Source organism: Eleginops maclovinus, chromosome 6 (genome assembly GCF_036324505.1).
Source record: "Eleginops maclovinus isolate JMC-PN-2008 ecotype Puerto Natales chromosome 6, JC_Emac_rtc_rv5, whole genome shotgun sequence".
Lineage (NCBI taxonomy): Eukaryota > Metazoa > Chordata > Actinopteri > Perciformes > Eleginopidae > Eleginops > Eleginops maclovinus.
The window spans coordinates 13,804,378-13,821,305 of NC_086354.1; the positions used below are offsets into that span (position 1 = coordinate 13,804,378).

At 39.3% G+C, this 16,928-nt stretch overlaps 2 protein-coding genes and 1 long non-coding RNA gene across 4 annotated transcripts; all 3 read right to left on the minus strand.

Moving 5' to 3' along the window:
- Positions 1 to 543: 543 nt before the first annotated feature.
- On the minus strand, positions 544 to 2,683 carry zmp:0000001127 (interleukin-12 subunit alpha). Its single transcript, XM_063884999.1, has 7 exons — positions 2,571 to 2,683; positions 2,322 to 2,467; positions 2,156 to 2,242; positions 2,034 to 2,075; positions 1,359 to 1,478; positions 1,089 to 1,139; positions 544 to 860 (listed from the first exon to the last, which is right to left on the minus strand). Exons 1-7 carry the CDS (start codon positions 2,587 to 2,589, stop codon positions 735 to 737), a joined length of 591 nt encoding a protein of 196 aa, XP_063741069.1. The 5' UTR covers positions 2,590 to 2,683; the 3' UTR covers positions 544 to 734.
- Positions 2,684 to 3,676: 993 nt separating this feature from the next.
- LOC134865470 (schwannomin-interacting protein 1-like) lies at positions 3,677 to 14,805 on the minus strand. Of its 2 annotated transcripts, XM_063884997.1 has the most exons (8): positions 14,575 to 14,805; positions 13,892 to 14,143; positions 10,097 to 10,206; positions 7,310 to 7,427; positions 7,011 to 7,217; positions 6,461 to 6,584; positions 5,226 to 5,319; positions 3,677 to 5,083 (listed from the first exon to the last, which is right to left on the minus strand). In XM_063884997.1, the coding sequence occupies exons 2-8, from the start codon at positions 14,132 to 14,134 to the stop codon at positions 5,032 to 5,034; spliced, it is 948 nt and encodes a 315-aa protein (XP_063741067.1). In that variant the 5' UTR covers positions 14,135 to 14,143; positions 14,575 to 14,805; the 3' UTR covers positions 3,677 to 5,031. The 2 variants fall into 2 exon arrangements, with proteins under 2 accessions (XP_063741067.1, XP_063741068.1); XM_063884998.1 differs by lacking the exons at positions 13,892 to 14,143; positions 14,575 to 14,805 and adding an exon at positions 12,871 to 13,103.
- An 867-nt stretch (positions 14,806 to 15,672) lies between these two features.
- On the minus strand, positions 15,673 to 16,918 carry LOC134865694 (uncharacterized). Its single transcript, XR_010165986.1, has 2 exons — positions 15,813 to 16,918; positions 15,673 to 15,723 (listed from the first exon to the last, which is right to left on the minus strand). It is a non-coding gene; the product is annotated as an uncharacterized LOC134865694 (long non-coding RNA).
- Positions 16,919 to 16,928: the final 10 nt, after the last annotated feature.

Genomic DNA, 16,928 nt, shown 5'->3' on the forward strand with positions numbered 1-16,928 from the left:
ACTGACGTTTTACTGACATATTCATGGTCCCCTGACAGTTCATAGTAAGTTGATTATTAACACTGGACTTTCCAAAAGAAGTGTAAACAAACACAACATTACATTCTCACAAACCTCAGCCTGTGGTGCTGAAGCGGTTACAGGAAAATACGGTTGAGTGGTTTGTATAGACCAATGGTCAAAATCACATGTTAGGAATTGAGGACCAAATTAAATGAGAAATCTTGAAAGTTAAACATTGACTGAAACAGAATAACCACCAAGAAGAAAAGTCCAATGCTTTACTCAAATCACTGGCTATGACATGTCAATGTATAACAGAATATTACCTCAATGATCTTACAGTAATACATTTTCTGAAACATCCATTAAAATAAAAATGAATGAATGAATAATCAGCAGGATTTATGCAGGAAAAGTTTTTATTTGGTGATTCTTGGAACCAAGTGAATGACATGACAATACATGGAAAAAATAAATAGTAATAATAATAGTCGTTAATAAATAAATAAATAAATAGTAAAAAGTCTTTAAATACACTTATTAAAAAAATACTTTAACACACCATATTGATGTAAATGATGAGTTACATGACTTCATAAAATGAATTTATGTACTGTAAACAGTCATATTGTAGACTGAAGTGTTTTCTAGATTATTTAAATAATTGGACTGTTAGTTTATGTCATTTGTGTTTAAAGTGGTTTTGCTAAGCTTTTTTGAAGCTCCTGATCTCATTTAGTGTGTTCTCCAGACTTCATGTAAGAAAGGACTCTGTTGATTGTGATGCTGCGGAGCTGGAAGCCCTTCAGCACTTTGCAGAGGTTCAGCCTTTTATTGTATTGAGACTCTGGAGGAACCTTAAAGAAACACAGAGGAAATAATTAATAACAATTAGACAATAACTGTTTTTCCAAAAATGTTATAGTTGGAGTGTTCAATCTTTGATTTCTTGACAATTACAAAAATATAAATATTTTTCAAAATAGAATTCAAAGGCACATATTTCTTGATCTGTGCAAAGATACCTTGACCAATTAAAAACATTTAAGAATCATGGTAATGGCATGTATCAAGAGATCTCTTACCTCCTCCGTTGTCTCTGCCAGCTGACCTGGCAGAGGCAATGTGAAGCTGTTCTGTAGAGAGAAAATTATTCATATTTATCAATGATTTTAACAACTCTTATCCTTCATGAACAATTCCTTATTACACTTTGTTCTAGACTTCAGCGTTTGAATTAAACTAAACAATTATGTGTAACCAGAAACTTTCCTATTCACAATTCATAAAACATTATTGTGACTAACTGACAAGAAAGTCAGTGTTTATGGAGAAAGTAGTGGCAAATGATTTACCTCAATGAACTCTCTGAGGCTGGACAGAGTTGGGGCGAGTGAACCGTTAGGGTCCGGCTGAGCAGCTAGAAATGTGTAGTAGTGATGCAGATCCTTCTCTATGTGTGTCAGACATAAGTTCTGGATGGAGAAACAGTTCATTAAGACAATATCACATTGTGTAATCAAACTAATTGTTACCTTTTACAATTTAATGCGGTCCATGGGAACAGCCCTGTTTTAAAATCCATCTTTACAAAAAGTATAATGTTGTTTTGAGTGATTAGAAACACCTCTCAATATAATAGTTGTAGTTATTATAATGATAATGTGATGCTGTTCAACACAATCTGTAATCTTAACACCTAAACATAGTATTCAGACAAAAACTGAACATTATAGAAATGATAAAAATAGACGAAATTGCAGAATAATTGGATTAAATTTCATTAGATTGGACAGCCGTTACTCATAAAGTGAACCCTGAGTGAATAGAATAACTCTGCAAAGTACAGTGTCTGTAAATGTTTCTTCCTACTTTGGTTGTTAAATTATACATTTGTAAATCAGACAAAATGTTTATAGACTAATTAATAGTACCTTTAGAAATATTGTGTTGTTTTCTCTTCTAAGTAAAAAAAATCCAACAATAAAAAATAGGCGCTCTAATTAAATTTGAGACAGTACGCAACCTACCTGATCAAATTCTGTCTTAGCGATCCCTGAGCATGTTGTTCCCTGTGGGAGAAACACAGTTTAGTTTTAAGTAAAACAGAGGCACAACAGAACAGTTACATTTAAAATAAATAATAATTTACCTTTGGTGTGCATACTGATGGCGTGACTGTCTCCATGTTGAGCTTCACGCTCTGCTGACTGCAGTTGATTCCACTGAACAGGTTATCCTAGCAAATGGAAAGATAATGTTTAAGTTAAAGACTTGTTACAGATCGCAGTGTAGTTTAGTTATTGTTCTAAACTTACCTTTGTGAGTGCATCAGTGATGTTGTGTAGAAGTATCTGAGCGTAGAAAACCCAGGAGTCGGTCACCGGTCCTTTAACCATCACTGGCATAGACTGGCTGACCTGTGGACAGGTGAGCACTAGCAGCAGCAGTGCAGGAGTGAAGTCTGACAGAAAAAAAGACATAATATTTAGTTCCATTGTAAATCATGAGTTAATGACTTTGTTGCAAAAAGAAAATGCTGTTCAGCCAGGTTACAAAATACTCACAGAGCTGGATGAGAGGCATCTTGGATAGGATTCAGATTCTTTGCTGTAACTGACTGAACTCAGACATCCTTAAGTGTTTTATACCCACTGATGAAGGGATTCCCCTCAACATATAGCAGTATTCACACCTAGCTGTAAATTGAAAGTGTAACGTTAAGGTTGTGTAATTTTCCCTAACAATTTATTAACAAATGGTTCTGTGAAACTGGAATTAACACACACACTGATGAGTAATCTTCACACGGGTGGCTGGTCATTTGTTGACATTTCAAAGACTCAGGACTGAGCCAATAATCTCATTTGTATTATTGTGGTGTATTAAATCTGATTGATTAATTAATTAATTCACTGCTTGATTTGGTGGATTGATTGGTTTGATTGACTGATTGATTGATTGGTTTAATTGAGTGGATGATGTATGGAAATATTTATAATAAAATAAATAAAAAGAGAGGGAGAAGTGATTAAAATAGCTTTAAGCAGTTTAGAAGTTTCAGCAATAGGGTTAATTTAGGATTTGGGAACGTAAAACACGTGTCAAAATGAAGAAAAAGAACATTAAAACTACCAATCCAAATGTAATTACTCCTGGGGATGTAGTACAGAAAAATAATCCTTTAATTAAAGGTATTGAAAAGATGTCTGAGAAATGGCACAAACGTTGGCCTGATATTGAACAACCATGGCCAATGCAGGTGCTCGTTTCTACCTACAAAACTGACCAAAAGAAGGGCAAGAAAGGAAATATAACAGTAACAGTAATAATTATAATAACAGTGCATTTGGATTACCTCATAATATATGCAATTTATTTTTATTTTTGTCAGTCCAGGTTGTTCCTCTTTTACTTGTGGTAACCCTCCACAGAACTCGGTTACACAAGTGTGAATGTGTGAATGAGCCGAAACTCCGCTGCACCCTCCATGATACTCTGAGGCTGAATACGTCAAAGAGAGCGGACTTATTTTCCCAAGCATTGCTCAATGAAACAATTTCTATGCATGTTTTTGTAATGACTTCCAGATAATCTTATAAACCCCTGAAGATATGACAAGACCATGAAATGCAAATGAACTCTCACGAAAACCACCAAAATATAAACAAAGTTCACACACTGGAAACATTTATTACTTGAGATTTGATTTGTACAATCATTTTGTAGTACATTAATCAATGAAGCATTTAATAGAAAAGAAAGGTTGACTTGGTGTTAAATAACATTCCGAAAAAGCTGAGAGTGAAAACACTTAAACACAGCCAGACAACAAGGCATGTTTTTCATCCTTTTTAATAAAGCATCTTTTCACATTTACATACAGTATGTCTATAAACCCTCTGAACAGATAAAATAGATATATGTTTTGGTTGTGATTAATTAGTTTTACATGTTTGTAATTATTCTTTATTGACCCTTTTTCAAACCATATATTGTAAATTTGGGTATATTACCGACTTCATAAAGACATTTAGGCTACTTATTTTTTTATTATCATTCTTATTATCTCTGTGTGAACTCTTACCTGCATTATCCTGTGTTACCTTCTCTGTTATTGCTGTTGTTTCTATGACCCCTGAATTTCCTTACAGAGATTAGTAAAGGTTTATCTTATCTTTTCTTTGAGAAGGGTAAATGGTTCCATGCTGGATTTGAACCTGGGTCCACTGCACAGGAACTGATCCCCGATACATGTTATCTTATTGGACAAATATGGATTTGAGAAGTACAGCTCTAAATGCATTTTAAAGCAGGTGGAAATTGTATCAGCTATCAAATAACAAGACCACTGTAAAGCTGCAGCAGCATTTCAACTACACTGTGAAGCTGCAATACAGCACAGTGCTCATTATTTTTGCAACAGTTCAGAGAGTAGTAGGTGTTTCATAGTGAATTACACAGCGATGACACAGTGCTCTTAGTAAGATAAACGATACAGGTGACAAAGCATGTCCATAGATAAACTGATCAATCCTATTGAATGATATAGAGACTAACAAAATAAAAAGTTCAGCAAGGTGTGGCCCCTACAAGGTAATACGTTTCCAGTCATGGGAGAAACAGGGCGTGCAGGTGCTCTCACCAACCCAGCATTAACATGAGTGTACTGTGCAAAATCATGAAGAGGTAAATCAGGGTTAGGAGATGCAATTACATTGAGAGGATTCACCTTATTCTACAAAATATGGCATGTTTAATCATGCTGAGTGGAGGTGAAAAGCCTGCCCAAATGCAACTGTGTCCATACTGAAACCAGCCATCACTCAGCCTCTTTTTAGATGCCCTGTCCTTCAACAACATCTTGTGGTGCGATACATTATGCGGTGTCTGTGTGTTAATATTACAGTACAGGTATAGTTAGTTCTCCAGAAACAGCACAGATGGAGTTTTTATTAGTAACACTGGTGACAGTCTATGGAGCAGGAGGTAAGATGACGTGCAGGCGGACACGTGTCGACGAGGTGTTTATTTAGAGATAGCTTTCTCTGCTTGGTGCCGCTGATGGCTGTGAGCATGCCTGTCACAACAAAGACAAGAAGTACATTAAAGCGAGCACAGGCGAACAGTACCTGTGGAACTACAGTTTATTTGTTCTACTCATCTCCGGCTACATTTAGGTTAGAAATAGAGATTTTGACAGAGAGAAAAGGGTGATTCACCTAGTGAGATCCTCTATGTCCACCAGCATGGCGTCCTGCTCCACATGCAGCTCATCCCTCATCAGCAACAACTGCACCAGCTCCTCATTTAGACCTGTGTAAGATTAAACATGTAATCAACTCCAATTAAGATTAAAGTGTTGTTGAAGATTCTACTATGGTGGTCAATGAAAAGATTTTGGAAGGGGGGAGAATCAAGGATTAAGTGTTTTGATATTTTGACCTCCATTTTATATTTCAGAGGTACTTGGAGGATAGCTGGATTTAAACCAACATCATTTCTGAAATGGTATACTACTTTGACCACTTACTTGGCACACAATAGCACAAATCTTCAATAGCATCATCATCATTGCTATTGAAAACCTTGTTTTCAGCGTATTTAATATAACCCAGGATAATGAAGAAAGTCTGAGACCCTTAGGTTTTTCAACAATTACAAACCATTATCAATATTCAATTATTATACACTGCCTGGCCAAAAAAAAGGTCACACACTGTAATATTCGTTGGATGGCATCGTTTCCACAAGCTTCTGTGATGTCACAACATTTATTTCTGTCTTGCATTAATTTTTTGCCAAGATCTTGTATTGATGACTGGAGATTCAGACCACTGTGCAAAGTCTTCTCCAGCACATCCCCAAGATTCTCAATCGGGTTCAGGTCTGGACTCTGTGGGGGCCAATCCATGTGTGAAAATGATGTCTCATGCTCCCTGAACCACTCTTTCACAATTTGAGCCCGATGGATCCTGGCATTATCATATTGGAACATGCCCGTGCCATCAGGGAAGAAAAAATCCATTGATGGAATAACCTGGTCATTCAGTATATTCAGGTAGTCAGCTGACCTCATTCTTTGGGCACATAACGTTGCTGAACCTAGACCAGACCAACTGCAGCAACCCCAGATCATAGCACTGCCCCCCACAGGCTTGTGACCTTTCTTTTGGCCAGGCAGTGTACATTATTAAAATCTGACATAGTAAAGAAAAATGCTTTTCACATGCCAACAGTGGTATGCCACTTGATTTTTGTCTGTCTGTCTGTCTGTCTGTCTGTCTGTCTGTCTGTCTGTCTGTCTGTCTGTCTGTCTGTCTGTCTGTCTGTCTGTCTGTCTGTCTGTCTGTCTGTCTGTCTGTCTGTCTGTCTGTCTGTCGTCCGTCCGTCCGTCCGTCCGTCCGTCCGTCCGTCCGTCCGTCCGTCCGTCCGTCCGTCAGGACTCTCTACTCACTCTGAATCTGTGAGTGTAAGTCATTCGTGATGACCTGCAGCTGTCCCAGACTCATGTCCCTCATGTCCCCTCGCCTCAGGTTCCTCTTCATCAAGCCCTCGTTGATGTGGGGCAGATGGGGAAGCTGTTTATGTAAACACACACAAAAGGGAAATTACTGCATGTCAAAATGTGCAAAATGGCGCAGAATGTAAATAAAGAATATAACGGTCAAAATGCATATTAAAATCAACTGAAGTATGAGTTAGCAAATGTCAATATAGCTGTCCCACTGTCCCACAGGTTTCGGGTTTTCCTGTTAGTCACACACAAATATTCAATTATTACCCCTGACTGACATTCTATCTCTGCAATTCTAGTCATTTTTATTGTGTTGTATTTACTGTAACAAAGACACATATAGTAAGGATATTTACAAACACACACACACACACACACACACACACACACACACACACACACACACACACACACACACACACACACACACACACACACACACATACACATCCCCTGATCTGTATGTGTCTCCTCCCTCTCACTGACTAACCAAGTCAGCCACAGGTGAACGTCTGTGCAGTTGGATTTGCCTCTCCACCTCCACCTGCATTCGGGCCATGGGTCGAGCCAGAGCCAGTGCCACACGGGCCTCCTCCTGCAGCCTCCGCTGCACCCGCCAGAACCCGCCGCAGTCATCTAGCGGGTCAGAGTCCTCCTCTGCTGTGTCCCGGTCCGATAACGATGAGCTCTGCTTGCTCTGTACAAGGAGTAATGTAAGTAATGTCACACACATGTTTGTTCCACAGAGCGGAACACATGCAACAGAGACACTTTCCGAGCTGTTCATACCAAAGGTGATAACGGTGTGTCCAGACTGGTCTCTGTCCTGCTGTCCTCAGCATCGCTGTCTCTGTCACTGCTGCTGTCGTTTACAAAACACACCTGCAGGTTCACCCCACTCTGCAGTCTGAGGGGAAAGCATAAACAGTGACGAACATAAGAGGGGAAATGTTGGTCTTCAGTTAGAGCTGCTGAAATGGTTCATGTTTAATCATGGAGAAAGGGAAATTACTGATTTATTTTGAAGATTGTGTTAATGTTAGAAAAAGAAAACACATCATGTAGGACTTATGTGTGTTTGTATAATTTAGGTCTCAATAAGATAACATTTTAGAGACATTTTTAAAACACCATGCAGTTATGATGAGGAGTCTAAAGGCCAAAATGCATTTGTACGTTTTAAGCTTTCGCAGATTTAAGAATACCAATAAATACAATAAAATTAAATGATCCTTGTAATTTCAACAAAAAGCAAAACTATCATCAACATGTCCTCTAAATCGCACTGTACTTCATTTGTCAGGTTATACTAGCAATCAGCTATATTTACTGGAAAAGCACTGGCGGGGTTTTGTTTCTTTAAATCAAATGGCAACTTGTGACTGTTTGTGACTTGTTTGTTTGTAATACGCAATTTTTTTGCTTTTGTTTTTTTTAAAAGCCCCCTTTTTAAGATGCTGAAAACATGTACTCATAGTTTTGGTGTGACAGTGTATCTCATTGTGTGGATTTGTCCTCAATCCAATTAAGGGAAATCCTTAGCTACAGCTTGTAATTACATGTCATGATACAATGGTCTGGTTCCAACTCTCTGAACACAGTTTGGGGAAGACCCTATCCTGTTTTAATATAAATTAAGTAAATAAAGAAATGGTTTTACAAGTTTGATGTTGAATACCTTGACTGGCTTGACCCAGGCATCGACTCAAACCCTATTGAGCCTATTTGAGAGGAAACCAAGCACCACTTGCCATCTTGTAAAAAAACCTTCCCAGAACCATGCAGGCTGTTGAAGCATATCACTGGCCATAGTTTTGGCATTATATTCTGGTTTTGTGTCCATATACTTTTGGCCATGCAGTGAATGGATGTCGGTGAGGTAGGAACAAAAGCAACTGTGAGCTTTAATGAAACAACTAAAGCCACAAAACAACAACAGGCTCTCCACCTCAACCTCAGCCTTTCCAAGATCTGAAGAGACCATTCACTCAGTTCCACATCATTATAATATGGCTGAAAGAACCTATCAACCCAAAGTAACCTCCTCTTAAACTGGGATAACAACAATGCCTTATACAACATCACAAACCGGACAGGACGGTGTTGGAATTTCCACACCAAGTTGAACTCAAGAGAGTGAACGTCACTTCCACTGGAGGTCACATGACTCCAGTGCGACCAATAACAGCTATTGACTTCTATTTGGCATCACTTCTTCTTTCAGCAGCATGTGGGCCACAGACAGAACAGCACTTCCTTAAACAGCAGCCAGTAACATAGCGGGGTGGCCCCATTGTTTGATGTAAACGCCCACTCATAATAAAAAAGCCAACGTGCCAGAGAGTTACTGGAGGTCAAAGCTGTCATGAAATAAAGTACAATGGTGTTGTATGTAAAGTAAATGTGGTTAACCAGCTTGTGTCTGATGTAATGCAACTATTTTCACAGTGTGCGCATGTTTCCAAAACCTCAATTACTCATGTGAAATATCCTTTTCACAGGGAAACTCTTTCCTTTGAATTTATCCGTCATACCTGTTGAGGAAAAGGCCTTTTACTCAGTTTATCCCTCTAGTCCTAAAGTCAGTGTTCTCGGCCTTGGGTTGCCCTTGTCTCCCATTGTCAGTTTTGGGGTATGCGTTGTTATTGTTAATTCCTGGACATTTACAACACCCACCTCACCTACAAAGCACTCAGTATTGTGGATGACCCCTCCCATCCCTCCAACTGCATCTTCACCCTCCTTCCTTCAGGTCTTAAGGTTCCGCAGCCTCCAGTCAAGCTCCACCAGATTCAGAAACAGCTTTTTCCACCGGGCTGTCATGATGCTGAATGCCCTTCCTCCCACCTCTCCCCCCTGCCCCAAATGGATAATATCAATAAAGACAATAAAGTTGTCTTTGACTTTGAACTCTGTTGCCACTTTCTAACTTCAGTTGAGAATATTTTGGTGAGAGATCTTCAGAATTGGTTACGCAGCAGTTGTGTCACTTCCTGGCTGCAGCAAATGCATGGAGCTAAATCAGGGTCATAAGTTTTGATCTTTCAAAAAAATATAATTTATTTGAAAGTTCAAGTTTTTATCCTGAACTTTGAAAAATACAATAATGTATTCAAGCTAAAAATACGTATTTAAAATAATTTTTCAGGTTGATTATTATTTTGATTCAGTTCAGCAATTTTTTGAAATCAAATATTTATTTCCATAATTCCCTTTTATACATATTTTGATATTTGAATCCTTATTTTTTTCAGTTGCAGATTTGACATTTTTTAGTTTCAAATCTTGTTTTTTCAGGTTCATTTTTTTTTTCGCTTTCAGATCGTTTTTCTTGCTTTCAGATCTTTTTTTTTTCTTCGCAAGGGTGTGTTTCATTGTTCCCCTTCCATCCGTACCAGAAAACATTATAGGGAAATCATCTAATGATCTCAAGTATGAGCTCTCTGAAGCTAACAAAAATATTGGTGCTGGGCTTCATTGATCAAACCGTAATAGACTAAAACAAACACACACACACACACACACACACACACACACACACACACACACACACACACACTTTCTATCCAAACCCACCGGGAGGAGAGGCCGTTCTTGCTGCAGCTGGTGTAGATGACGGGCTCGTCGTCATAGAAACTGCCGAGGGCAAGTTTCTGCCTGATGGACTCTCTGTCATTCCTCTGGGCCTGCCAGAAAAATGGAGAAAAATACTTGAAAATAAAGAATATTTATAATAATGCTGCTGCTGCTGCTGCTGCTGCTGCTGCTGCTGCTGCTGCTGCTGCTGCTGCTGCTTTAGTCCCATCTCTGCTTGAATGCCCAAGTGGGACAGGAGAAATTATTAAGATGAGTGTGTAGTTGTTATTTCAATTAGAGCTATAAATACACTTCCTGGCTGAGAGAGATTAAATGAAAAAAAGGGAACTGAGGAGGGACAATTATGGGTTATGTGGGAAAAGGTAAATGGAAAATATGTTGCAGTCATGCAATCCAATTTTATGCTTTTCACACATTTCACAGGATAATCCAGCTGTTAGCTCACATAATGACACAGACATCACAATTGTATAAATATCTTACAAACTATCATAGCTTAGCGAACACATTTATTGAAAAAAGACAACAGGTAGACATCACTCCTTACATTACACTCCTCTCTTGTTCCTTTGAAAAATCTGACATGCAATAGAAAGAAGGTTCGTATTACCCACATCTAAATCAAATATCAGACAGAAAACAGTCATGTACAGAGCCATGGTCAGCTGGAACTCTTTACCAGTCCACATAATTCAGGAAAATTCTCAAGTACATTTTAAAAGGTTGCTAAAACATTATATGAGCATTACAGAGTAAAATGTAACTGTGCCTGTTGTTTGGCCTTGTGATGATGGCTAAAATGTGATGACCATTTTTGTTTCACTTCGTATACCATTGTTCATATGATGAAATGAGTTGTTCTATTTTGCTTTTAGTTTTGTTTAATGTTTGTTTTGTGTGTGCGAGGACCCCAGGAAGAATAGCCAATGCTTATGCTAGTGCTAATGGGGATCCTAATAAAGAATAAGAATAAGAATCTGTGACTCAAAAAATATGAGGTTTAAAATAATCTATCCAACATTTTACACCCCATCATACACAGAAAACAAAAGATCCTGTTCCTCCGTTGAACAGTCCCTATAATCAATGCTTTTGCAATTAAAAAGGCACATATGGCAGATCCATGTGGTCTGATTTTCTCCCACATTTCAGAGACATGCAGCTCAGGTAAAACAGGAAATCTAAACTCTGCTCCAAATATGTTAGTAAAATATGTTTGTTGACTGACATCCTATCCATGACACTGCCTCCAACACAATGCATCCTAGGATAGGCAGCACTATACAGCAGAACTTAAAAAGAAAAGAACAATATCCATACTGTATCAATTATTGTCCATTAACTGTTAAATGTCCTGAAACTACAGAGACCCGATTACAGGGATCAACACATCTGTGGTAATCACCTGCAACCACAGCATTATAATTGCTGTACATTTTCAATAATGATTTTCCTTTGATTGTCTGTCCATTAACAGTCCATTATCAAGACAGCAGCCAATGTCCTCATTAACATTTTTAAAATCCTGTGCAAACCACATTGTGCCGATGCTTCAAAATGCTACAGTATGTCATTCAGCTATTGGTTTGTCAACTTCATCTAAGAAAATTATCTCACACCTATTGTTTTTTTTAGACCCAAAAAGATTTACGTACATGGAGGAGGTTTTCCAGCATCTAGTTCAACTGTCGTAATTTAATCGTGTCATTTTTCCTCCTCTCCTGAATCATACGTCATTTTCACTTTATCTCTGCTCCAAATATAGCTGCCCTTAGATCTCATTTTCTTTTTGTCAGCTGCAAACATTTTTAGGTCATGTGTGCTGCATGGGTTAAAACCTTAAAGCCTCAAGTCTGATTGTTTTTTTCTTGCAAAATACTAAACAGAATGTTTCAGCATGACGTGTTTCTCTTCATTCTGGCTAAATGGGTAAAGTTTCAATCTATGATTGTACCAAATGCCCAGAAGGCTACCTCCGTGTGTTTGTTTGTGCCTCTGACGCACCGCCATTGAATAACATCTCTAAAATTAGATATCTCCTACATGTTACAGTTCTTTCCAAATAACCTCAAACCTACAAAGCCAACACAGACACCCCCTTTCTATTGTTGTGACGCATCATTAGATGAGGCTGTGATGTAAGAGCACAAATAATAGATGATGGCCTTCACTCTTCCAACCAACGCTCTGCTTCCTGCTTATCCACTTCAGAAAGCTGGTTTAGATTTCCTCCTTAACAGCAACACACCCACACACACACACACACACACACACACACACACACACACACACACACACACACACACACACACACACACACACACACACACACACACACACACACACACACACACACACACACACACACACACACACACACACACACACACACACACACCTATTTTAACCTTCCCAAAGACAGTATGTGGTGAAGCCCAAGCAGCTCATGGTCACTGTAAATTATGTACAATAGTTTCATTTGTGGAACAAACCAAAGCATGTTAAATGATAAGACACACACATATATTATGTGAGAGATTCAATTATTTCATTTTGTCTGCGGAGATAAAAACAGGTGAAAATCACATATGAACACACCCACGCCACCTCTCGAGCACACATCCATTCATCCATTATGGCAGAATTTTCTACAGCAGCTTCACCATGATGGATAACTGTCATGTTTACCTGTAAATATTATGCTACATCTGCTACAGTACACCCTCAGAATCACACAACACAAATCCACACACCTGGTAAACGCGTTTCTCCTGGTGCACCATCCTTCAGCGCATCGTACTGAAACAGCCGCCCTGTCCTCTACACTGCAGTGAAGCTAGACTCAGGAGACCCTCTCATATACTGCAGCTCCGTGTAGGAGAACGAGGGAGGGGGGAGGCAGCAGAGAGAGGAGGGGGGAGATGTGGGAACAGGAGAGGAAAGGGTGGGAAGAGATGAAAGCGGAAGAGGAGAGAGATGGTAGAGGGAGGGGGGAGATGAAGCTGCTCAGTACTGGTCTGCTGATCTGTTATCTGCTACTCCATCTTTCTCACTTGCTTTTTTTTGCAAAGTAACACATTGCAGCGGCTGGAAATATGTGCCCTGATTAGAGGAGACAGACTATTTAGATCTACAGATAAAAGCACATGGTTGGTTGCAAGGCAATGGGAGAGGTATGTTGTGCTAAAAATAGCCCAAATGTCGAGCCCTTTTGAGCAGCACCGACTTCCGCTCGTTGACCAAAAGCAGAACAGAGAATTTCTAATTGCACGTTATTTGTTTGTTTTGTCCCCTAATCATGTCTCATCCAGCCCCCACTGAGTCATCTGTGATGAGCTGTAAGAGAGACAAGGTAGCACAAGGGTGTACGTAGCCACATGTGCAAGGAGAAGCACATGTACACACAAACACACAGTCATTTCTCTCACTGTTGTCATAATGAAGGGTGCAACATTTTGAGACATCATTTATCAGGTTCAGAGGCCAAATACCTTTTTTATTTCATACATTTCTATCACGATATACACATTTATAATCATACAATGTGTATATACACGAGCTAAACATACTCTTAATTTGAAAGTGTGTGTTTTATAAAGGGACTTTTTATTTTATGTTGTCAGCTTTTAATAAATTCATTTTTTAACTTAAGTTTGTATGTGTTTTTTGTTATACTGAGAAGTATGCTGAAGTAGAATTTGTCAGAACAAATTAACCCTGAATAATTTAGTGCATATGTGGCTCAGACAGAAAGATAGAAAGACAATCACTCACAGAGATGCTGGGCAGTCTGGTTCGCCCTCCACTGTAACAGTCTTCTGTCTGTTGTGCAAAGATATCCTGAAGCTCCTCGGCCCAACTGCGGCTGTTTACCATGCAGCCCCTTCCCCCTCTCGGGTGTAGTGTGTCACAGTTGCCATGTTCTCCACTTTCCTCCCACCAAAGTCCTGTTGTGGTCTCTCTCCTGAGTATCTCTTCCTCCTCTTCCTCATCCATGTCCACATCATTGTCCTCCATAAATGCTCCCTGTATGGAGAGGGTGGAGCAAATGTCAGGGTTGGGGGAGGGACTAAATGCCCTGGAAAGGAATATGGCCACAGATGGGGTGAAGCTATTCAGAGGAGGGCCACAGATCTCTGACTGAAATCAAATGCTTAGAGGCTGGATGTTTCAATGTCTTTGATATCCATGGTACGTCTTTGTGTCCTGATTATAACAAACAAATAGTTCAAAATAGTTGCAGTATGGCCATAAACATGTAATTATAGCAGTATCTTTTGCGATATATAATTTCCTCATCCACTTTGTCTAGTCTGATTACACTACTTTCATATTTAATATTTAGTCTTTATGAACAGAAGTCACACAAATTACATAAAATGAACATGTTCAATGTAAAGCACAAATACATAAGATGGTGTTCCTTCCTAAAGTCAAATCATACATTAAAGACTCACCTTCAATGTTTGAAACCAATTCTTAAGATTCTTGAAATAAAAACTCAAAAGCAGCAATCATTACATGCAGATAATTGCAGCATTCTATAAAAAACTATTGCTTCTCCCATGCTGAACAAAGAATATATGACCTGAGGATGAATTTTAGGGTCCTCTTCAGAATAGTTTAGTCCTTAGCTCAGCGCTCCATTATTCCAACCAAATATCGCTCAAGGATAGTTGTAAACGATAAAGAAAAATTACAGATGTGCGTCTTTGCTTTCAAAGAGCAGCATTACATGCCTCTGGTCATGTGTGGCTTATTTTCAGTGATGTGTGAATTTGTGTGCGTGTCCAACATCACGAGGCGCCCAGAGGAGAGAGCAGTGCTTGGAAATATATAGGACCAGACAGAATGGGGTGTGTTCCCAAGCTGTATGAGAGTACATAAGCATGAGGGGATTTCAAAGAAAAATAACGAGAATCAAAATGCAGAGGCTGTCAGATCTGAAGTAGAAAAATGCTTTGTTTTTCCATTTTTACTCAAGATATCTGGAGCATCATACCACATTTATCAAGTTTCAGTCCATCATGTACAACCCATCTTTCTTTAGCAGCTTTAATGGAGCAGTAATGTGATGAGTCTTGTGTACCCAACTATTGAATGACCTTTCTTTATATTAGTCTAAATGTTAAAGCTAAATAGAGTAAGCACAGAATGAGGCAACATGCTGAATATGAAGAATTGTGTATTCAACTTAGTGGAAGATTTGTCCTTTAATCAGGTACCAAGCTACTTCAGATGATCACTAGGCCTACATGATATACAAGGGAATGTAGTTGTCAGACTGGGCATAACGGTTGTGACAATTGCCATTTTAGGTGCTGTTCTATGGAGTATGATTAGCAGCCTGTAGATTTTTTTTTAAACCCTAGCCTGCGCAGACTTTAAAAAGGTAATTAGCACCATTTCAAGAACATGGTACAAAAACTAAAGGAAGCCAGTTAAGTTTGCCAAATGTCTTTGTAAGAAAAATACACACCCAGGACATGCCAATTGTTTTAAGCATCCCATCAAAAAAATAATAATACATTACAGATAAATCACAAATGACAGGGTTAAAATGTAAACTGGTTTATTAAATGCTCAGTATTGCAGGACACCAGCCCCTGAAAGAAAGCAAAGACATTTATGGTTGAGAGATTTAACAGTTACAAATTCATGCAATACAACATTTTCAAACACAAGTGATACGTACCATTTGCAATTAATCTGCCTCAGGCAGTGTCCAGTCAAATTGGTTGTTCTCCCCCATAGAGTGTGGATACCAGGGCACAGGTTGCCAGTTGTTGAAGCCTGGATGTGCTCGAGCCTGGAGACCAGATTTGTAGGCAGCTTGAGGCATGTACTTCTGGTCATTTGGGAGTTTACCAGCCTTGAATGAAACGTATGGAGTAAAAGGAGACTCTTGGTATGGAACATATGGACGCGCTTGGCCTGTGTATTCATTGCTTGGCATTTGTGTCATTTTGCTAGTGCAGGGCGTTTTAGGCGGCACAGTAGTGATCGTCGTTTTAGCAGTAGTGGTTGTAGGAGCAGAAGTGCTTTTAGAAGCAGAGGCAGTTGTTGGCATCATTGTAGGACTTGCATTATTTGGAGTTGTGGTCGGAGCAGTTGTAACTTGCATAGTTGTGCTAATTGGAGGTTTCATAGGTGTATATGTAGGGTATGGAGGATTTCCCAAGAAAGGCTGCATATATGGGTTGTAGTAAATGTAAGGGAGTCCTGGATTGGGTTGTCCTGCTGGAGGGTAGTAAGGATATGTATAAAATGGGTAATAAGGTTTTGGTGGTATTTGAGAAGTCATCGCGGCTGACGTCGATGCTGTGGTGGTGGTGGTCGTCGTCGTGGTGGTTGGCACTGTTGTGGTCGTAGCGGTCATCCCACTAGTGACAGGTCCAGTAGTAGGTGGGGCAGTGATAGTCACAACTGGGATATTTTGGGGGTAGTATGGATAGAAGTAAGGGTAATAATTATAGTAATAATATGGATATGCAGGAGGCATGGGTTGAGGGGGGTTCTCTGTCGTAACAGGGGTCGTGTCAGGCTTAGCAGTAGTTGTAGCAGCAGATGTTGGTGGTGGTATCATCGAATGCAAGTAATAGTTATACAAATAGAAATATAAATATGGATCATAGTTGGGCTGTATAAGATGACGCTTATGACGATTCAGGCTCCAGGGCTTGAGGGGGAATGGAAGTCTCCTTGGCTGACGAGCAGGCTTCTGGGTTGTAGAAGCCAAACTTTTCAACATGTGGCAGGTGAACTTTACTGGAGTCTTTAGCCAACGCATTGCCAACACATACTCTCATTC